We start from the raw sequence: 19,907 nt of genomic DNA, 5'->3' as shown, positions 1-19,907 counted from the left end.
GGAAGGAGCAAGGCCACGGAGATCTGCCTTCACACGAGGCTGCGGCTTGATTCAAGCTGCGCCGCGCTCCTGCCCCTCCTCCCGCCACCACTGTCCCCGAAGCAGGTGTGCCTCAGCCTCGGAGATCTTGGTTCAAAGCCCAGCACGTTAAAAAGCAGATGGTAAACTGAGGCAAGGGCACACATTCCCTCCTGCCAACTGTGCCGCAGGAGCGGGGCACAGCCACTTGTCTTGGCACAAGCTGTCAAGGGACGCTACAGATAAACCAGAGGAGGCCAGGCGAGCTTATCTGTCATCATGACTTTACTGGCCAGATTTTTCCACTAGTCTTCTAACCTTAGCAAATACGACACCTCTCCTCCTCCGCAGGCCTAACCGGATTTATTAGGCTCAGCATTAAGCTCAAACAACATTCAGTAAAGCTGGTGGCACTACCCGGTGTGGATCTTGTTCTTATGAATCAGTATCAGGGAACCTTGTGGTAAAACACGCTGCTGCCCAGAGCTGTACACCTAGCTGAGTCCCTCAGTCTCGCACCCTTCAGAGGAGCATTACAGGCACCAAACAACCACTCCACGAATAACATCAGGGAACTCCATTTGCAGATAACTTATTTATTCAGCTAAAGTAATTGGTCTGATCTCAAAATACCTGTCCTGTCTTGTGGCTTGCAGGCTGCCTATCAGACCTCCTCCTCGCATCTTGTTTTTCTGCCTAACACCCAAAACAATTGGAATGGATGGAAATCAACACCCGTTTCACCACACTCTAAATCCTAGAATCCTACAGCAATTAGCTGCAATTCCTAAGTGTACTGCCTTGATAAATGTATTACATAATCTAAGGCCCTTATTACACAGGCACATGGAGAATAGTCATTCTCAATAAAGCAAGCAAGATTTCCAAGACTGGAAACAGCCTGGTCACATGAAAATATGTTTATTTCCTTTAAAATTTCAACGTGCTTTACTACTGCTGGCTGAGGTGAGCAGTTCAGAAACTTGTGGGCAAAACTGAAATTCACAGTGCAGCATCCGAAAAGCTTCCTGAATCAAACAGAATAAGCCATGAAAGCACAATTCATGACTATGTGAAGAAGCTAGACCACAGAATAGGCCTTCATGACAAAACTGCTCCTGCCGAGAAAAAGAGGGAAAAGGTTGCATTTACACAGCCTATCAAGGCAGGTGCTATTCTCCACACTGAAGCAAGACATCACAAATACCTCACAGGGTTAAGGAGCCCAAGCCAAAGGAGGTAAACAGCGTGGCTGTGAGGGCAAACATGACACACATCCTTCAGGAGGAGCTCTCAAGCACATGAGTGGCAGCTGCAAGTGAACTGAGAGGTGATGATGGCCCCCAAAGACCAAGCACCATCAGTGGTGGCTGCCCTTCTCCCTTACTTGCTACAGCCTCATCTAGACATTTAGATCTGCTGTCACCCGCCCAACAGAGCGCCCCAGCTGCACCTCTTGGTGAGACAGCAAGGAATGTAGCATGAGATCTGGCTACCAAAATCATGACGCCTCTGAACACAGACCATAGTTTATATTCTCTTTTCCTTGTCTTTGCTGCACAAAGAACGATAGACAAACCTTTAGAGACACTAGGGATTAACATGTCACTTAGCAGCACTGCCTAACCATTTGTACCCCTCACATGTCAGGTGACGGGATCCAGGAGATGTATTTAGGAAGGTCTCAGTGTCGCATCTTACTTCACTACTCGCTACCATGAATAATGCATGAGCCTGCTGTTGATCACTTATTTGTAAAAATCATGATCTGCTAACGGATGATTGCTGTTTAGATAAGTTGCTGTTCTCAGAAGACCAAACGTTGCATTTGAAGAAAGGCAAACATGGCAACGTTCACTTAATACACTCGCACTGCCTCCAGAGGCAAAAGGCTGAAAGTCCACTTTCCTCACTCCCCTCCCCTCCCAAGCTTTTTGGCAAAGGTATGTTTTTGCCAGGAATTCACGTGAAGATTTTTCTCATTTTCCTCCATCTTCTCCCTGGCTAGTTCCACTAAAATAGTCATTCACAAGATGTTCATCTGACCTTCCATCAACCTAGCCACATTTACAGCCTCTCCAAGCCGCTCCAAGTTTAAACAATTACCTTTGAAATATTCCAAAAAAATCTGGCCTCAAGTTACTTTTTTTTTTTTCTTATGCTGCTTACAGCAGAAGAAAGATAAAACAATTACAAGGGTAGCTTCAGCAACAAATGCTAAATTTGGTTTCTGTCCTATCTTTCACAACTCTACCAACTCCACAATTTGCTTCAAGCCTTTGACAGATGTCACATATATGTACTGTAGGTGGGACCTTTTGAGTTCTCATCTGCCTCATTTGGAAACCTCCCAAAATTGCCACTATCCATCTGTGTTTCACACACATTTCATTTTGGATTCCTGACAAAACTCCTCCACATTCTATTAACACGACCAAGTGCTCACCATATTGCTTGACTAGAGCTCTCCCTCCAGCTGGAATATGCCAAAATAGACCCACCATCTCTTCCCACAGATGTCCTTTATTGTGAGGCTCCTGGGAGAAGAGACAGTAGAAGACCACACATTTTAAATTTATTTTCTCAACTGATTTGTGATAGTAATTCTGGATTCATCAAGTCCTCACTAAGAACAAAATTTCTCAACTTGGACATGCATGAAATGGAATCTGATCTCTAATGGCACAGACAGGCACCATCATTTCATCCTACTGTTCCTTAGAAAGGGCCTCCCAAACATCTGTCCTTCATCACGCTGTCTATGAAATAACATAACTTGTACACAGGTCACTAGGATTTAAGCACGTTGTTTGCTCTCCAGCAGCTTAGCCCAAGTCATAGAGCTTTCCATTAAACTTTTTTTGTTGTTGTTTTAAACTAAGGATCTTAACAAAGAGATCTTGATATATTTTCTTAGAAGTCTTTGTAAACTGGTAGCCACTCTCAAACGTTGTGGCAGGCTGAGAATAACAGTTGTCAAGATGACCTTAATTTGATTCATCCGCTAACACCTACCATGATCCAGTTTAATCACTCACAGTAGAACAGTAGCTGTAGGCAGACACCTTCTTTCATCTCCAGCTGAGCTGAGGAAAGATCTTACCTCCTAAGGCTACTACCCCTCAATTCTGCTACTGGAGCCACTTATGCGAGGATACCAAAATGCTTTGGTTAGCAGAGATCTACTGCGTTGGCAATCTGCAGGTTATCCCACGAGTCCTTCACTTCTCTCTAGTGCGTAGGTGGGGCAGTGCTGATTACTCAGACTGCGTACCTAGTGAAGCTGTGGGTGAACACTCGTTTTTTGTTTTTCCTACAAGCTGGACAATAAACAGCATGTGAGACATGAAAAGCTGGAAAAACAACAACAAAAAAAACCCCTTATGGTTATAATGAGGAGCCACTAGCAAAAACTACTGCTTTTTCTAACAATGCCTCAGTTCTAGGGGGCTCCGCTCAATATCTGCCTGCAACAGTTGCATTAAGATATTCAAATATTCGAGATATTCAGAGCAGAGAGTGCAAGCCAACGCTGCAACACTCACAGAGCCATGTACTAGATGCCAGACATCATGGAAGCAGGCAAAACACACAGGAGGACAATAGTGTTAGACGCAAGCCCAAATCAGTGTGAGATGGCACCCAAAATAGCGTTAGATGCAAACTCAAACCACCAACATACCTGGGCTGCCAGTGGTGCACTTTAAAGCCACTAGAGAACAGTTATATTAGATACAACAACATGGCAGCAGTGGCTGGCCACACATGGAGTGATAAGACTCTTCGGGTTGATTTTAGCTAGTAATCTATATATAAACCTCTTTTCAGGCCTGAAGACACCATCCTACTAGTGTCCAAATGCACATTTCAAACACAATTTTGGAGCCTCTGCAATTGAATATGACATTCTTGTGCTTGTTCCAGACTGCTCACCTTCCAGCAGGTTTGAAGAAGGAAGTCAATCATTTTTCTGCCTTAAAACAAAAACAAACAAAAAGCCTTCTTAGTACCAATTCTGTAAACACTGCTAATTCCTCCCCTTCTAGTCATTGCATGCACCTGTTGAAAACAGACTCTAATAACAACACATACAAAGCTTTGTATTTCTCAAGTCAATCGAACACCACCAAGAGGTTTCATTAACAGGGGTACAAACACAGCCTCTCACTTGTTGAGAGGAGGGAAAAAAAACAAAAAGGAAAAAAGAAAAAAGGAAATATAGCTTGGTTTCCATTAGAGGAAAGATTACAGGGGGCTCTCCCACTTCCTGCTGCAGGAAGCAACTTACAAACTAGTTCAGCTGTCTTCTGCAGCAAGGGAGAGTGGCATTTCAGTCTGAAGCAAATCCTTTTCCAACCTAGCCTTATGCACACCATGCATACAGCTCAGGAAGTCTGTCCTGAGGCCAGCTTTACTGACAGGGGTGGCTGATGTGGAGTTATACAAATAAGGCCCCAAAGGGAAGTTCAGGAGAGGAAGGAAAGAGAAAATTTCATAGAAGCAGCACGTCAGATTCTGAGAGAAGAAACAGAGCTCCACCACGGGGATCAAGCAATCAAACTTTTGCTAGTGCATGCTCCACCTCAGTTTCCAGAGGATGTTCCCTGGACACTGACTGAACCAATTTCAGGCAGATAGTATTGACCCACATTGATTCTCCATACAGAGCAACTGAGCAATTCTCTGTAGCAAGTCCTTTCTTTCCCCCAAGCCACCCTTTGATGCTTGACAGACACACCTTTCCCCATGCTAGATCTACAAATCTGAGCCTGCATCTCATAAATTTATTGACTGATCATAAATCTCTCAGGCTAACCATGCACTCATACAGAGGCCAATGATAAAGGTGGAGGACGTCACAGAGGAGACCTGTAGTCTCAGAAGTGAAACTAGAGCTGGCAGTCCAATGCTTTTTCCCTTATAGGCTGGGAACAGCTAAGGTTCACTTTTACGGAGCAAAGCAAGCTGTGGACTGTGCGTAAGCCTGGAAAACTTCAAAAGAAACTCAATGAAATAAAGAAGGTACATCTCGAGCTGTAGACTCTTCCTTTTCTTTCTGAACACACATTTGCTTTTTAAGCAAATAATTGGTTTGAAATTAGCAACTTACAGCATTAACAGCTGATCATCTGAATCATGTTTTATGAACCAGCAGTAGTAGACTAACGAGAAGCTGTTTTACTTCATAACAGAATTCACATTGTGAGGTATGACTTTTTCCATTATGAAATGATAAAAATACATTCCCAGAGTCTGAATCAAGTTCAATAATTTAAACAGATAACGAAAACAGAATCAGGTGTTGTCTAGGAAGACCTGTCCCAGTACTGCGAGTTTGGAGTTAAAAGACTGACTGGGGCAACTCAGGACGGAGTGTGCGTTCTTCTTAGAGTTTCTTCTCTCTCCACCACTCTCTGAAGAGGCATCTACAGAGTTCTCCACGCTTTCCCCTTCACCATGGTCTGAGGCTCTTTTTAAAGTGAATTTCTTGTTTCTCTTCAACGAGTAAAATTCTCGCATCAAGTCTTCTACCTCCCACTGCTCTTCTTTCCACTTCCTACAGCAATGCAGCGCAGCAGGGTCTATAGGATGAGCTTCTGTGTTAAAGATGTATCCTCCAGCATTCAAGATGCACTCCCCATATGGTGTGAACACCACATCAAAGACTGACCCATCATTGTGAATGAAGTTGTCTGGGTCAAACAGCAGATACAAGTATTTCACTGTTTCAGCCAAAAAGAAGGATTCCATGCGATTATCCAGTCTGTGATCTCTCAAGTCCTTTATCTGCAAGAGAAGCAATCCAGTGGGTTACACTTATACTGTAATTAAGGCATGAGAATTCATGAACTTTGGAGGAAAGTAAAACCAGCTTGCAATTCATGTAATTCAAATAGCAGAGTAAGTATGATAGCAATCCACCCCATATTTCAAATGATTGCATGCAAGTATTTCAACTAGTTCTCAGTTGCTTTGAATTAGCACAGACTAATGATAAGGAACAGGAAACTAAATCAGAAGAAAAGCACTTCCTGTGTGGGTAAGGAGTAGAAGAATAAGCAATCTTCTCACCATTTCCCTGCCTAAAAAAAAATCCCATGGCTCCTTCTTACTCCAGAAGCTGGAGAAGCTTCTAATGCTGTCCCATGTTTTGGGCTCTGGTGCAACTACTACTGACAGAATTTGACCCAGTTTTCAGGCTAAGAGGGAAGTTCCTCAGAAACATGACTAGCATTATCAGATCAGCTTTACAGAGAAATACAAGGTGTTCATTTGAAAAAGAAGTCATGTTTCAGCCCGATATATGTTCGCTCAATGGCAAAAAGTCATTCGTGACAAGGCTTTCTAGCTAAAAACTGATTTCTAGCAGCTATACTTACTGTTGCAAAGCCACAGTCCACCTTGCTGATTTTCTCGATAGACTCCACCGCATCTCTTCCCAGTTCCAAGAGGGTGGGGTCTCGTGTAGCACGGTACAGATACATTGCACTCTCAATCAGCTCTGCCAAAACGCAGTTGCAAGCATAAAAATCAAGACAAGATGTTCCTTGTACCGAGTTAACAATATTACTTTAAGATGGTCAGTAAGTGGCCTGTTTTGTACTTCCTCTGGCCATAGCAGAGAGAGCTTCTTTTACTGAGGATATGCTACAAAAGAAACTCGCAGTAATCAGATTCCATTAACTCAGGTAAGACTGAAAAATAGTCCCTTCCCACATTCAGGAAGGAGAAGGGGGGAGAGAGGAAAGGATTTAAAACTGTTTAAGGAAAAAAAAAAATCTAGATAGAATTATATATAAAAGATTCAAACCCCTGAATATGATTTTAAACCACTGAAATAGGGGTATCTAAAACACTGCAAAATAGGCATTATGAAAGTACTCTACATAGACAACATAGGCATTATACTTTCCTTATTTACTAAAGTAGTAAGGTTTTTTTTTTTTTGATGATATAATACCTTTTAAAGATAACGTTGGTGAGAATTTGATAGATGTGTCCAATGTGAATGTCACCTGAATGTTCAAACTAAAAGGAACTCAGTTTATGCTCATTTACAAATATAGTCACATGTGGAAGAAGAAGAGTTGTAAACAACAGGAAAAAGATAAGTCATTCCATTGCAGATCACAGACAACATACAAACCTCTCATCTGCTGAACTTCACTAGTGTTACTAGAATTAGCTTATTTGAGGAATTTCACTCAACAGAGCTGGAGCAGTCTACTCATACTCACTTTCACTTCCTAAATTTAACAGTCACATTAACATTCTGCACTGACTTAAGATTCTCTAGCAAGGGATATTCTGAATTCAAACACTTAAACGTATCAAATCCTACACTGTGAACCCAATTCATCAAAAGGCCCCCTTTATAATAGTAACACTATGGTTTGCATCCTTTTTAAGGTAGCCCTGCCTTTTATGAATGGCAGATATCAAAACGTGTGGCTTTGAGCATGGCAATCACGTAAGATGCATGCAAGAACCAACTCAAAGCAAAACTTGGGACCTTTAGGGGGCAGATATTGCCAACATTTGATCTCACTACCAGAACAAAAGCAGAATTCCACATGCTTCTTATTTTATTTCTGCTTACCAGGCCTGAGCGGATATCCTTCTCTTTTCTCCACTGTATAGCCCTGGGGAATGTTGTAGAACTCAGGCAGTCCACCAAACTGCTTCCAAACAGTGTAATAGTTGAGGAAAGTTCGCATGGCATTATCTACATCTCCAATCAGGCTCTGAGAGAGAAGAAACAGTTAGCAAAGCAACATTCAGCTGGAAAAAAGATGGCAAAGGAATTGACTTGATAATACTTCTACAGTCAAAGCAAGAGAAGGTGACAAAAATGGGTTGTTCAGCAAGTCTGAATCGCATAACAAATACTTAGGCGGGATGCCTTAAGAATAGGCAGGACTGAAGAAAAGCTGGATGCTGCTTTTCTGTTGGATCACATTCTGCATGCCCGAAATAACATGAAGTCTCCTTGCTACTTAGTTTGTTACAACAAAACTGCCCTCCCATCATGCTTAGCGAGAGGCTTTTCTCTAGAACACAGATGAAGTCAACAACTGCTCTTCTACAGGCTCAGGCTATTGTAGATTTTACAAGAGATCAGAACCGGGCTTAACCAGAAGAGATGAGGGTTATATCTGTAACTGTTCCGTATTAAAGATGGACCCACGACAGATGAACAGAATTCCTGTATGCTACTGGTATGACAGTTCTTACCTGTAGGCCTGGCCAGTAGGCCTCCAGAGACTGAAAAACGGGCATGGACACTGTTCCTTTGTACATCTGTACCCAGAGGTACCAGTCATCAAACTTTGTATAATTTTTAATAGCTTTGTTATATTCTGTGAAGAAACACAGAAGGGTCGGTAATCCAACAGCTTATCCTCCTACAGTCTCACATGCAAACTTTTTACAGGTGCAGTCAAGGAGGTATTCTTGGGACCCATCACACAGAAAACGAACTACTCACCTAGGAACATGGACATCAGCTCTTTGTCCTGCAGGAGAATGGCTCCTTTAACAAGGTATTCAAAGTAGGAGTCCACTCCAGCCCCAATGCCAGCATCCTGAGCTACCCATTTGGCAGTTATCACATCGATGTGGTTACCGACCTGGGAAAAGTCAGGGAAGGAGGAAAGAGGGATTTAGAGTAGAATCAAAGATCATCTACCAAATATGTAAAAAAGAAAAAACCCTCAGCCTAGTTTCAGAACAATATATTCACGTGTTCATACCAAACATCATTTTCTCCACTATACAAAGACATGCTGATCAACCTTAGAGAAGTACAAACCACAGAAAAATACCATCTAGAGATTTTATGCTTCCAATATAAATGCTACACCGGTGCAGCATTTTGTTTAGGACTTTTAAATATTACAATTCCACAAGCAGAACTTTGCTGGGTTTCTTCTCACATAAGAAAGGGCAACGGAGTACAGCCATCAAATTTTAAATGAAAACTAATTTAAATTTTTAAATTTTTCAGACACAAGGAAAAAATTGTGTGGTACCTCGCTTCTATGCTGTGGCATAACGGAGCTGAGAAACAGTTTTGCCGGGATTTAAATTTTCACTATAGTTTTTTCAAATATGCTACGTGACTGCTTTCTAAAAATTACCCATCTATGAACTGGGCATTTAAACACCAGATGCTTCTAGTGTTCTGCAGAAAACAGAAGTGTCAACGGAAAACACTTAAAGCAGTGGTGTATTTTAGTCCATGCGAGTATCCTCCAAACTTAAGTCAAAAATCCAAATGAATTGATACGTGAAAACAAAAAACGAAAAGAAAAGAAAACCTTCCTTGGATTAGGTCAAACTTCAGCATTAAAAATAGCATTTCAAGAAGGAAAAGATGAAAACTATGACCAGGCAGCGAGCCAGAAAGACCGCAGAGTAACAGACAGTACCTCCAGAGGATCATGACTTGAAGAGGTGTAAGGGTCAAGATAAAAAGTCATTATGCTGCTGTAAAAATCTACCTCTTGAATGTGCTGCATCTTGTCCTAATCCCTATCTTACAAAAAGGTAGGGCAAGACGAAGAGGTGCAAACACAAAGAAGGACGCCAAGGATGGTCAGAGACATAAGAGAGCTGCCGTTCTAATATTGAAATAGATCTTTCAAATCTGGGACTCTTAACACTGGAGAGAGACCCAGCTGATGGAGGATACAATACACAATCATTACTGGCTTGGCAAAGATGAAAAAGAGTTGCTCAGTTTTTTCCAATACAAGAATCAGAGGCATTAAGTAAAAATAGCAAATCCAAAAGCAAACAAGAAGAAACGCTTCTTCACATAGCATATGAATAAATCTTTGCCTTTTCACATGCACAACACTTGTAGTTTACATAGGATCAAAAAGCAACTAGAAAAATTAACTGAAGAAAGATTGATCAGCAGACAGTGAAAACAGAGACACCATTTCTAGCTCTAGATATCCCCAAAACATCAAAGCTGCAGGGGTTGGGAACATTTGTGTGTTCTTGCTGTGTTTTGTTCTCTTCTGTAGGCCATTGTCAGGCCAGACATTAGGCGAACCTTTTATTTAATTTGGTGCAGCTGCCTTTGGAAAAACTGCAATATCTGGTATAAAGCACTTGTCTCCCAACCACATCTGCTATGGAACAGAACAATGGCATAATACTGGATTGCAGCACTAAAGGCAGAGATGGGGATGCTGCAGGTGTTCAGCAACAATGTCAGGCACACTCCTTTCAGCACAATTACTACCACTGTGATTATTTATCTAGTACTGTGTTCTCTCTGCTTATACTTGCTTACACTTAAATTGCACCCCACGTAATACAGACAGCAAGCAAGCAAATTCAGAGTTTGTTTCCTCACTCACCAGTCCGATATCTGAGCGATTTTTCCACAGTGCCTTCAGGGCCTTCCTGGCAACATCCTCAAACACCGGATCACCAGTAAGGTGGCTTAAAGTGGCAAATTCCACTATAAACGTACCAATTCCAGCAGTACAGGTAACTGGGGTCTCACCAGGGTTTACTCCATGCAGCAAGTTCACTGTTCCATAAGGCATCCCAGTTGGGGTCTGAAAAGCTGAAACATGATGTTTCTGGTTCAAATGAGAGTGTTCACTGTGGGCTCTCTGACAGCATTTAACAGATTGCTGAGCAAATCTGCGCCTCACATTTCACTGCACATACAGCAGCAAGAGACGGGCCTGGAGCAATCCCAGTAATTGCAAAGAACAAAATGAAAACGTAGTGTGATCCAGCAAGGGGACAGAGAGGAGAGTACCGCAAACTACACACAGAGTACTGGACAGCTACTGCAGATCCCTCACCTTCACCAGAACAGCAGACTGCATCCCTGCTTTGTTTGCTGCACAAGCAGGGCAGTCAAGAAACTAGACACAACTACACACACACCTAATAGCAAGGTGCAAACGCTGAGCACATAATTCTCAAGTGTAGCCCTGTGTGTGCACTGAACAGTGAAAGTGTTGTGCTATTAGAGCACACATACTAGCAGCAGTCGACTTTATTTATTTATATAAGGTATACCCCCTGCCTCAGGAGCAATTAACATGCTAATATGCTTTGCATACATATTTACAACTGGTATCATGCACTTAACGCAATGTTTTCCCGTAAACTAAACTTTCTTTGAGCCCAGGAAAAGTGGGGCTGCTTTATAGCTTTAAACATTAAGCAGTGCCATCTTTATCAACCACAGCAATTACCTCAGAAACTACAACACGGCAACACAAAACAGCCAAGTCCTTACCAGGCAGGAGTTTGCGAGCTGCTTCCTCTGCCATCCTCAGGAGAGGTCCAGAGCACGGCCACCCCACGTCTACTTCAACACCAGCCTTCTTTGACAGCAAGTGAGCGGAGAGGAGACCACCCACCACTGGAAGGTGCACAATAAGAAGCCCATTAAAGGATGGGGGTGGGGGGAAGGAATAAAATCTGAAACTAGTGTTATGTTATCATGACACAGAGGCTGTGTCCACGGGGAATAAAGTGAGATGGCTCATCTTTAACAGTCTAACACAACATGCCACAGAAAAGAAGCGGTTTGGTTTTTGTCTGTTCGCAAAGAGTAGTCAATTAGATTTCTTCCATTATATTAGCAGCATCAGGTCCTACTTGCTTTGCTACCCTGTAGACAGCCAAAGAGCTAATAGCGTAACGAATATGGACCTCTAAGAGAGGTGTGCTTCATTTCTTCAAGACAGCTTAAAACTATGTTTCTGTAAAATAATATAGCATACTTGCTTAAATACCGAGGAGAAGAAGTATCTAGGTGACAGAGGCAAGAATTACACTATGGATGACAGAGGCAGGGAGTTATCAGACCTTTTCACAGGCTTGTCTACTGTCACATAACAAGTATGAGTTAAGATTACATACACAGAAATTACAGTGCTGCAGAAATTGGCTCAGTGATATTTGCCAGGAGAAAAAACGTTCCCTGTCAGTGTCTTTTAGCTGGATGCAAAAAAGACAAGTTTCACTTTAAGTCACTAAAGCAAGAGATTATTAATTGCTATTCCAAAACAGTACGTAAAAAAACAACGTAAGTCATTTTGATGGACAATAGTACGTTCCACTTGTACCATCTCATTTCAACAGAAAGGATATTTAGTCCAAACCTTAAAACGTGGCACCAAAATAATGAAAGTGCCACGTCTTGTTCCGTTTGCACAGAGGAAAGAAGCAGAACAGCAATGTGCAAAGAGAAAAGGGAAGTTACATTTGCTTTGGATTTTTTCCTTGTGCGTGCGTCCTGTTACAACACATATAGAAATTCATTCTGACTGTTACTTTGCATTATGCCTGTGTACAGTTCACAAACTTGTATGCAAAGGAACTCCAGCATAAGCACCGTGAAGAAGACGCACCTCACCTCGAATGTTAGTTTCAAAGACAGATGCATTGACATCAATATCAAAATCCACCCCTTCCTGCAGCACGTTGACGACTCTCTGGAACTCAGAAACGTTTCCCAAGATCTGCAGGGGGAGCAGGATAACAGAGAACGTGGCTCAGAGTTTAAAGGATGATGGCATGGAAAAATAAAGGTGTGATTCAGCGTTAGGGAGGGGAATTCTTATTTTGTTTTACTGTTTTGTGAGATTGTTATTTGTAGAAGATAGTAAAAAGGCAAGGGTCTCATCTCACTTCAAATCCTTTTCTTCCCACACTGTAGGCGTTTATCCCAGAGCTAAGAGGTGCCAGAGATAGGGAGCTCTGGCCACCAGCCTCTTGCCGCTGGAGGGAAGTGAAACGCAAAACCTCCTCGGTCCATTAACAATTGGCTCTTAGTCACTACAGCATAAGAAACAGGTGTTGGAACAGAAGCCGGTCACGGCCTTGAGCTGTCCGACAGCCAGGCTGCAGTGAGAGGCGGCGCGCAGCCTGGCCCGGGAGGGGTGCTGGGCAGGTCGTACTCACCAGCAGCGTGTCCAGGGCGTCGATCAGCGTGAGGGAAAAGCTGTGTGGGGAGAGATGGTGAGGTGAGGCGAGGCGAGGCGGGAGCCGGGCCGCGGGTGGCCCCGCGGCCCCGGCGGACACGGCCAGGCCAGGCCAGGCGACCCGCCGGGACGGCCCCTACCTGCCCCAGGTGTCCTGCCCGTCGCAGGTGAGCGGCCGCAGCTCGTCGTAGGGGAAGGCGCTCTCCAGGTAGTGCTCGTAGGCGTGGTAGAACATGGCGCGCACCCGCTCCCTGCGGCACAAGGCATGGCCCCGCTCAGCTCCGGCCCCGCTCGGCGCCGGCCCCGCCGCCCCGCCCGCCTCACCTGTAGGACGCGACGTCGAGCCCCCGGGAGGCCGCGCCGGGCCCCGCCGGCAGGCGCAGGGCCCACAGGCACAGCAACGAGCCCAGCGACCGCAGCATGGCGCCGCCTCACCGCCCGCCGCCTCACCGCCCGCCGCCGCCGGGCCCCGCCCCCCCAACGCCAGCCAATGGGAGCCGAGGAGGCTGCCGGCGCACGCGCCCCGCGACCAGGCGCCCGCCGGAAGCGCCGGCCGGCCGGGCGGCTCCTTCCGGGGCGGGCGGGGCGGGGCGGGGGTGTCGGCGGGGGTGTCGGCGGGGGTGTCGGCGGGGCGGGGCGGGGCGGAGCGGGGGTGTCGGCGGGGGGTGTCGGCGGGGGTGTCGGCGGGGCGGGGCGGGGCGGGGAGGGGGTGTCGGCGGGGGTGTCGGCGGGGGTGTCGGCGGGGGTGTCGGCGGGGCTGGGCGGGGCGGAGCGGGGGTGTCGGCGGGGGGTGTCGGCGAGGCGGGGGTGTCGGCGGGGGGTGTCGGCGAGGCGGGGGTGTCGGCGGGGCTGGGCGGGGCGGAGCGGGGGTGTCGGCGGGGGTGTCGGCGAGGCGGGGGTGTCGGCGGGGGTGTCGGCGGGGGGTGTCGGCGAGGCGGGGGTGTCGGCGGTGCTCACGTGAGCGAGCCTGCCCAAAGCGTCGGTGGAGGCCTGCCGCCCGCGGCGTGCCTCTGAAGCAGCACGAAGGCCCTGTGGATCCACTGAACTTTGCAGGTGTGACTAGCCGTGTCTCCTGTGAGGCTGAGTAGTCCCTTACTTGGGTTTACTGTGATAAAAACACGGCTGGAAGTAGCTGCCAACGGTTCAGTACGGAGGAGGAAATTCCTGTTTTGCTTGAGGCCGTAACTTTGTCACGGTATAGGGACAGACAGAGATCCTGTGAGGCAGAAATGATCAGCCCGGGTCCATCACAAGGCAGCGAGAGCAAGCCCTAGCGTGGCTGGGAACTGCAGCGTGTTCGTGCCCAGGAGCTGGAGGCGCTGGCAGCGCTGCAGACCTAGCTCTCAGACCTGAAAACAAATACCTTGCTATCGAAATGGACCTCAGTGAAAAATTAATTCTTGATGTTGCTACCTTCAGAAGCAAGCATGAGTTTCAGGACACAAAACAGCTTATTTGTAATACTGATTCATAGTTATAGTTCATTCACACACAGGTTGCCCAGAGAGGTGGTGGAGTCTCCTTCGCTGGAGATAATTAAAACCCGTCTGGATGTGATCCTGGGCAATGTGCTCTAGAGGACCCTGCTTGAGCAGGGAGATTGCACTAGATGATCTCCAGAGGTCCCTTCCAACCTCAACCGTTCTGTGATTCTGTGATTCCATTATTAATGCTGTTTTGAAATTAGTTACTGTATTATGATCCACAAAGTGCTAAGCACTGCATGTAACTTAATAGAATGTATCCCTTCTCATGCATGGTTTCAGTCCTATTTTAATTGACGCTGTATCTCGTGCCATCTCTGTCTTCTTTCCAAACAGTCCTAAGAAAATCCCTCTTCATCTGATTCTTGAAGGAGAGGTTTCATTTGCTGAGAATCCTCGTTTTTGCCTTCCTCCAGCCAGTCCCCAGAGAGCCTGTTCTCCCCCTGCTCGCTACACAAGCGCACCTGAGCGTTCCCAGCCCTCCTCATTAGGAGCTGACGTTCCAAGGGCTGAGAGAAAGCGCTGGCACTCGCTCTCGTGAAGTCCCAGGATATCTTCTGGCTTCTGTAGATATTAAGCAGCTTGGAGGAGATTAGAGTTCCTGAAGCCCAAAAGGACACATGAGCAGTGCTTTTTCTGTGCTCTTTTGAAAAGGAGCATCAGCATCAACCTAGTGCATCCCCCTTCCTCCCTGAGCTGTAGAACATTTACATTGTGAAGGTCTTTCCGTGGCAGTTGGTACCACCACTGGTACCACCCCTGCTCTGAAGCAGTTGGGCTCACAACAGCCAATTTTTCTGAAAAAGAAAAGAGAATGGCAGGTAGTCCCCTGGAGGACTATCAGCACTGTGGCTCATTCAGACCAAGGAAGGTTTCAGATAGTCCTGGTGTGATTACAATGGATTTTAGCACACCGCTGCTTCACTAGCAGGTTATGTTTTTGTTTCCTCTGACTTTTCTTTGCGACATGGTGTCTGTCTGCCCGAGCATCACTAAACCTTCATTGATCCACAGTAAATTATTTGCTTTCTCCCCCGTCCCTGCCCGTAGGTAAGGAGTAAGTGGCTTGGTACCCTGGCAGGGAGAGGGGCAACGAGCTGAGAGGTGACAATCTAGTCTTTGACCTGACAAAGGTGCAGCTTGTAGGACAGGAAGGTCCATAAATAACCCCACAGTTTGCTGCGTCATGCTAGCATTTAGTATCACTGAGGACTGACTATTCTTGTTGTTCGCTAATAAAAAAAAGCACTTTATCCCAAGGCTCATGTACTGAATGCCTCACAGCAAATGATGGTGAGGTAGCAGGAAACAGAAGCCTTACTTCACCACATTCCTTTGGGCATAGTCTTTCCTGAAGCTGTGGGTTGCTCCAGGGCGGGCCGTGGTGTAAAGCCTAGCGGAGGGGCAGGCGGGCTGGTTCCTTGCCCGGGGCTGTCCCGCTAGGTGTCAGTGTACCCTCATGTACAAAGACGGCTGCCCACAGCTCTCGGTGGCTCCAGCAAAAAGCCACCGAGTAATTTCGACACATTGTTCATTTGCTGCAGCTGTAATTTAGGTTTCTAGGGCCATTTGTCATAAAGCTGTCTGCTTTCTTATTCCATGGCTCAAGGCTGCTAGAGTATATCTCACTGCGTTCCTGGGAGAATCAAAGTATCGGAGTTGATTTCACTAAAAACTGTCACAGTACATTATTGGAGCACATTTTATTAAAGTTCATTTTCCAGACTTAAGTTTAACAGCGTTCTAGACCGCTGTCATTTACCATATCCTGGAACAGTAATTTCTCTATCAAAGTCAGTTATTGAATTCTAAAAGTTGACTAAAGTATTTTTGAAACAGATACAGTATGTGACTTGAAAGAAAAGCAGGAGGACACGACAGAGGCAGAGCCATGCAGTGTCTCTCCACCAGCTTGAGGGAATGCGGAGAAGGTGGAAGCATGTTTCCACCGTGAGCATGGAAGAGACAGATTCCAGGGCTACAGTACCATGAACACTAATTGAAGCATGGTAATTAGCCACTGCCCCCCGCTAAGCACTTCTAAAATATTTTCACTGAAGAAAATGTTGCTCCTTTCTTTACAGATTTGAGCTGAAAATCACAGAAGAGCTTTCTCTCTATTAACCCGTAAGGGCCAGGGTGTATCAAAGACTAGCGATGAGAAGAGGAGGAGCGTGTAAATGATGTTGAATTGCTCCTCTGAGGACCGTGATGGGCTAGCAGAGCAGTGGCTGGGAGGAACAGTTGGTGGAAAACTGAGCTCATTGGGAAAAGGCCACTTTTGGTGCCGTGCTTTTCACTCTACTTGCCATTTCCTGGGAGGGGGACAGGCCTGCAGGCCCAGCACGAACATCTGGGAGGCAGACAGAGCCGTGAATAAATGCTGGGCTCTGGCCTGTCTCTTCCTAAGCATTGGCTGTTCTGTCTCCTGACATAGCTGCAGATTTGGTTTAAGCCCCACTGAAGCCAAGTGAATTTGTTGTTATCACCTCAAACTCCACCAGTGCTGGAGAAAACTGGAAAACTGTAGAAACCAGGCTGAGAGTAGCTTTCGTTTCCAGAGAGGAGCACATTGTACCAGTCCTCAGGGTTTTAGTTAGGCATCTTGGACAAACCGGGGTAAATGATGCTGCATGGCTCTGTTAGTTATGCTGTTGTTAGGATAAACAGCAACTTTCAGGTAGTCATATGGCAATTGCCTTGCTGTTAATGAAAGCAGATACTGCTAGAGGTATAGGAATTATCTAGAGAAATGACATTTTGGTGTGGCTGTAGCGTGCGCTAGAGGAACGTTTATGTGGCGTGCACCTTTCCTCGGGTCATGCAAGTTACATAGGCCTGCATGCAATATATTGAACAAGATGTGGAGAGAGGTGCTTTCAAATGGACATAGCATGTTACTAAAATATTTAGGCCACATCAGACTTAAGTGCTTCTTCAGATGTCTCTCTATCCAGCTCATCAGGCATTCTGTCTTTATGAAAAAGCTACTTGCAAAATTACATGAAGTTTCATTTGGATGTGGGAGAGGGTGTAATTATTATAGGGGTGTTTAACACTTTGGTTTATGACATCTTTAGGCTGATGACTTGTTTACTACTTGCTGTTGCCCTAAGTGGTGCTGTTGCCCTGCCTGCAATTTTGATGCCCATTAAGACGGAAACTGTATGTAAATCAGGATCACCCATTAATATTTATAACTCATGGTGGAAGGTAGGAGTTTGTCTGCTATGAGAAGAACCGTAAACAGGAGTTTTATGAACACTGAGAACTGTTGCTAAGGTGGTTCTCTTGAAATAATTTTCCTTTGCAGTCAAACATCAATTCTTAATTTTAGTAGCACACGTAGCGGGATGGAAACGATGATTGATTTTTCTCCAAGTGCTGTGGGCTGCTGCAGTTGAGATTTCACTATAAAAGACTAGACATTTCCAATTGCTTTTTATAAGTTCAGAATTGATTTTATTTGTTTAGCACCTGACTAACATAATGAAAGAAAAAAGAAATACAGCCGAATATAAGAAACAGAAAACTCACGCGATGCCTGTTTTCTGGCCTTCCTCTTGGTGCTCTGATATTAAGCCATGCTGCAATTTCAAAAAAAAGAGCTCGACTCCCAGCTGCTTTGCTGTGACCTGCAAGGTGTCCCAGGGCTGGCTGTGACAGTTGGGCAGCCTTTGCAGAGCTCTTCCAGGCAAGGGAGCAGAGTGCAGCCCACAAAGAGAGCAGTCAGCGAGCAGAAATGATGGCAAGGGTTGGGAGGGAGAGAACCGGCTCGGTGTTACTCCACCACGTCGCTTCCCTGGCTTTAGTCAGTCCTCTTTAAATTTTTATTTTTTCCTCTTTCTTTCTTTCTCTTTCTTTGTTTCTTTCTTTCTTACTAATTAACTGACTAACTAACACACAGTTGCAGAAACTGTTGCTGGGCAGTAACTGGAGCATTAGCGTGATGAGAGCTCCTGTTCCAAATAAGTCTCTTCCAAATAGGGTCATGCAGAAGTTGTTTATACTGTGTTCACAAAGAATTATGGCTCTATGTAGGATTTGAATATTTTATGGAAGTCTGGTTTACTGTCACGATTTTGACAAGTGAGAAAGCAAAAATAAAACAGAGTTAACATCAACGTGTCTTGGTTTTTAGTATGGGGATTTATGGCACCCACGTTGCATGACATCGATAAAGTCCAGAGCTGCCACACTCGTGTGAATGAGCATTCATTTTTTTTCTCTAAGTACTAGGATTTTCCCATAGGGATTGTGGTTTTTTTTCCAGGAAGATTTAGAGATGTTTAGATTATTTAAATCTGTAGAATACAGGGAGGCAATGTAGGAGCCTACTAGAGTCAAGGATATCTGGAGAGGAACTGGCTTCTGCATCTTTTGTTTTTCTTGGTGGGCTTGCAAAGATAGAGAAAAGATGGGCCTGGGCACTAGAGGGGTTATTCAGCCTTACCCTTACATTACCATCAGTCAGACCACTTCCCAAAATACTATCCGTAGCAATCTGGCAAATTAGCACTCTGCAATGTTCCTGCATTCCTCCTGTAATATACTTTATGGGAGGTAAGTTCTAAGCAGTGGCTCCAAATTCAATCTTGAAGGAGCTGGAGGCTACCCCTCGGTTGGCAGGATACTCCCAGATCTCCTTTCCCCCCTTGTCTGTGAGCCTTGAAACTGTCCTGCCTTAATTTTTTGTATGGAGGGGATGTGGAGGAGGGGTTGTTTTGTGTTGGGTTTAGGAACTGCTGTGTGTAATCTCGGTCTCAGGTGTGGCCTGCACGGCATGGTCCAGTCATTGAGAATCTCAACATTTTCCCTTTCTTCCAAATGTATGTTTTCAGATCTCGTGCTGAACTGAGTGCAGCCAAGACAGCTGTGGGCTCTTCAACAGAAGTCTTCATCATCACTGGAGAGCCCCATTCTGCGAAACGTGACTCTGTAAACCTCCTCACTAACTGATGTCATTGATGGGCATGACCGCTTCCCTCAGCCATGCCAAAGTGATTCCATAGAGAGTCAATATGAGCTGGCTCCTCTGTGTGCTCTGAGACCCCCAAGATACTGGTAGTATCTGCCCATACTGGCCACAGGATTTTGTCTGGGGATCTACAGCTTCTTCCATCCTTGGAACAAACGAGGATAGATACATCCTTGTTGATAAAAACCTGAAGAGTATACTATAGCAGCCAGTCTTATTCTTGGTACAAACAAAAATAGAGCTCCTCGCCAGCAGGTGTGCTGGGCTCATGTGATGCTTTTATCTACTCCAACTTGGGTTGCCTCTGTGGATCCAAACAATTTGTCTAACTCTTCCTCCCCTGCCCTGGCTGGACATGGAGTTCAGATAGCGCCTGCGCTGAAAGAGACTTTTCACTGTTTTTTGCTTTAGAATATTTAGCAAAGGTCTTAGGGGAAATAGTTTTTGCCTCCCAGTTCT

At 45.3% G+C, this 19,907-nt stretch overlaps 2 protein-coding genes across 5 annotated transcripts in view; both read right to left on the bottom strand.

Moving 5' to 3' along the window:
• Positions 1-2,592, bottom strand: part of TRPC4AP (transient receptor potential cation channel subfamily C member 4 associated protein) — a 40,594-nt gene extending 38,002 nt beyond the window's left edge. The window contains exon 1 of the mRNA XM_009678460.2: positions 2,465-2,592. Coding sequence (XP_009676755.1) covers positions 2,465-2,467 — 3 coding nt within the window. The 5' untranslated portion in view covers positions 2,468-2,592. The remainder of the gene's footprint in view (positions 1-2,464) is intronic.
• EDEM2 (ER degradation enhancing alpha-mannosidase like protein 2) lies at positions 923-13,463 on the bottom strand. Of its 4 annotated transcripts, none has more exons than XR_011135399.1 (13): positions 13,311-13,463; positions 13,127-13,237; positions 12,967-13,006; positions 12,419-12,524; positions 11,294-11,419; positions 10,392-10,603; positions 8,507-8,648; positions 8,254-8,378; positions 7,619-7,763; positions 6,399-6,520; positions 5,129-5,805; positions 3,952-3,992; positions 923-3,338 (listed from the first exon to the last, which is right to left on the bottom strand). XR_011135399.1 is itself a non-coding variant. In XM_068913073.1 (11 exons), the coding sequence occupies exons 1-11, from the start codon at positions 13,406-13,408 to the stop codon at positions 5,314-5,316; spliced, it is 1,719 nt and encodes a 572-aa protein (XP_068769174.1). In that variant the 5' UTR covers positions 13,409-13,463; the 3' UTR covers positions 4,103-5,313. The 4 variants fall into 4 exon arrangements, 1 of the variants encoding a protein (XP_068769174.1); XR_011135400.1 differs by having other exon boundaries at positions 923-1,136; XR_011135398.1 differs by having other exon boundaries at positions 923-3,992.
• Positions 13,464-19,907: the final 6,444 nt, after the last annotated feature.

Source organism: Struthio camelus, chromosome 18 (assembly GCF_040807025.1).
Source record: "Struthio camelus isolate bStrCam1 chromosome 18, bStrCam1.hap1, whole genome shotgun sequence".
In the NCBI taxonomy this organism is placed as follows: domain Eukaryota; kingdom Metazoa; phylum Chordata; class Aves; order Struthioniformes; family Struthionidae; genus Struthio; species Struthio camelus.
This window is presented reverse-complemented; position numbering and strand designations above follow the sequence as displayed.

Coding starts and splice junctions, on each gene's coding strand:
- EDEM2 (XM_068913073.1), bottom strand. CDS start 13,408: ATGCTGCGGTCGCTGGGCTCGTTGCTGTGCCTGTGGGCCCTGCGCCTG. Junction 13,007..13,126: donor GGGCAGGACACCTGGGGCAG/GTAGGGGCCGTC, acceptor CTCCCCACACAG/CTTTTCCCTCACGCTGATCG. Junction 6,521..7,618: donor AGGATATCCGCTCAGGCCTG/GTAAGCAGAAAT, acceptor GCGTTTTGGCAG/AGCTGATTGAGAGTGCAATG.